This window comes from Gavia stellata, chromosome 14 (assembly GCF_030936135.1).
Source record: "Gavia stellata isolate bGavSte3 chromosome 14, bGavSte3.hap2, whole genome shotgun sequence".
In the NCBI taxonomy this organism is placed as follows: domain Eukaryota; kingdom Metazoa; phylum Chordata; class Aves; order Gaviiformes; family Gaviidae; genus Gavia; species Gavia stellata.
The window spans coordinates 1,956,373-1,958,833 of NC_082607.1; the positions used below are offsets into that span (position 1 = coordinate 1,956,373).

Below are 2,461 nucleotides of genomic sequence, written 5' to 3' on the forward strand. Positions count from 1 at the left end.
GGTGCTGGCTGGCCGTGGCTCCTCTGTGCTAAGTGGCTGTGCGTGTCCAAGCAGTGGTCCTGGGGAAGGGGCTGGCCGTCCCCGATGACGGCTGTACCACCAAGCAGCATAAATCAGGGACCACCCACCGTTGTTATTACATATCTAATGGCGACGAAGGCTTGCGAGCTTCCATCATGTCTTCTGGAAGAGTTCAGAGATCTCCGTTGCCCATCTGAGATCTTAGGGGAAGGTCTAGCCCCCTTATGAATGGGCCACGGCTGCCTTTCCGTTCTCCCTGTGGCTTTCTTGAAAGGGTTCCTCATCTTTCTCTTTTATGGAGAACTTTCTCCTGAAGGCTTGCGTTAAGCTGGAGGAAGAAGCCTTCCTAAATGTGGTAAGTCTCTTCCGAAAGTTGCCCCCTGAGAAGAAATAGAGCAGTGGGTCAAAGCAGCAGTTGGAAGCTGCCAAGGGGAGCGTTACCACGACCCATTTCTGTAGGTATATGGCGTTCTCGCAGCTGGCGTTCTTCAGCTGCAGCACGTGGAGGTGGACCGTACGCAGAATGTGGTATGGGGTGAAGCTCACCAGGAAGGTGGCCGTCACGATGATGATCATCCAGACCGCCTTCTTGCGGTTAGCCTGGTTCTTCTTCAAGGAATTTTTCAGTAAGGTCCTTATGATCATGGTGTAGCAGATAGTTATGACAACAAAGGGAACAATGAAACCCACAAATAGGGCAATAAAATCCAGGATCACGACTAGGTATGTCTTCTGAGAGTCTTCTGGGGGTTCGAAGCACTTGGTCTTGTTGCCATACTGGTACGTCCCGTTTTGTAGAAAGGGAGCACTTGTCAGTGTGACAAAAATCCAGATGCCGATGCAGACAAATTTAGCCTTCTTCTCCGTTACCAAATTGATGTTCTGGACTGGAAAAACAATGGCTATGCAACGGAAGAAGCTCATTGCAGTCATGAAAAAAATGCTGCAATACAGGTTGACGTACAGCGCGTATGAACTGACCCTGCATAGGAAGTCACTGAAGAACCAGTTCCCTTTGTGGACGTAGTAGATGACACGCAGGGGCAGGGTGCACACGCAGAGGAAGTCGGACACGGCAAGGTTCAGCATGTACACCTGGAAGGCTGTCTTCTGCCGGTACGTTTTTATGAGGACATACAGCACAACGCCGTTGCCGACAAAGCCCATAATGCTGATCATGGAGTAGACCGTGGAGTAGACTCGGTTTCGGAAGTCGTCGATGGCGTGATGGCACGACAGGTTATCAAATAGCACCGTCATGTTGCCTGGCTGAGGCACCGATTCTGCCTGGCGATGGATGTCAGGCCTAAGGATGAAAAACTCGGGTGAGTTATGTAAAGCAGCACATGAAAATAAAATGCCATTATTAAATAGGAGGAAAAACCTATCATCTCTCTCATATGGAAGAGAACAGCTAGGAAGGGATGTGGATCTGCGCAGATCCGTGTTATTATTGCTGTCTGCTACATCACCTTTCTTAACATGGTACCAACAACTGGTGATGTAAAAATGAGAGTCCTCAGTACTGGCTGCATCCTTCTTCCACTGAATTACCAAAAAGCTCTAACCCCTCGCAAACTAAAGTAGCTACTCATTAAAACAGCAGAGAGGAATAATGCAGGTAGCAACAGCACTGCGCAATTTCAAATAGAAAGACCAGTTCTGGTCCCTAATGACTGTTCAGTCCTGCCTCTCCTGTTCGCCTGGCAAACGGCTGTCTCCCTGCGCTCCACCTCCACACCTGCCTGCGTAAGGACAGGTCACCGCAGGAGAAAGTCCGCAAGAAGGTTTCTGAAACAGTAAAGGAAAACTGTTTAAAAAAAATAATTTAAAAAAAGCCCAAATCCTTTGCATTGAAGGTGGAAGACAGTTCCAAGCCAGACGCTGTTCAGTGCACGACCAGACATTTATCAGCTCCCCAAATTCTGCATTGCTCTCCTCTGCTCATAGGTAGCACCATTTTTTTTAAACTTGCTATGCTAATAAATATGTGTAATTACCAGCTTTGGAAGAGATATCGCCTATAGTATCTGATGAACAGGAAGGATCACTGTAGCACAGAGGATGCTGCAGGGCCCTGGTTTCCCTGACATTGCCTGGGCCGAGATGCTGTTGCAACACCTGGCAGACGGAGCTGGAGGCTGCAGGGAAGCTCCTGTCAAGGAGGACAAACCTCTTGGTCTGGAGACATCTGCACTATCAAGGCAACTCCCTAGCAAAGGGTTTCTTCTTGGGCTTGCTTTTGCACATTGCTTTGATTTACACTAGCAGGTCTGGGGCTCTCCGGAGCAGTCAGACCCTACAGCCAGGGAGGGTTTTCGGATTGGCTCAGCCAGTCTTTCATGAAAGTTTTACTGTTTCCTTTTGGTATTCATTGGAGTGCAGGGAGGCACGACACTCTTAATTTGGGTTGTCCTAAAGTAAGAGGAAAATACACACT

The 2,461-nt window shown here is 48.6% G+C and overlaps 1 protein-coding gene across 1 annotated transcript; it reads right to left on the reverse strand.

The window, feature by feature from the left end:
* Positions 1-243: 243 nt before the first annotated feature.
* On the reverse strand, positions 244-1,293 carry CYSLTR1 (cysteinyl leukotriene receptor 1). The gene has a single exon (XM_009809536.2). It carries the CDS (start codon positions 1,279-1,281, stop codon positions 244-246), a length of 1,038 nt encoding a protein of 345 aa, XP_009807838.1. The 5' UTR covers positions 1,282-1,293.
* Positions 1,294-2,461: the final 1,168 nt, after the last annotated feature.

Bases quoted from the DNA above. Each gene is read 5' to 3' on its own strand.
- CYSLTR1 (XM_009809536.2), bottom strand. From the start codon at position 1,281: ATGACGGTGCTATTTGATAACCTGTCGTGCCATCACGCCATCGACGAC.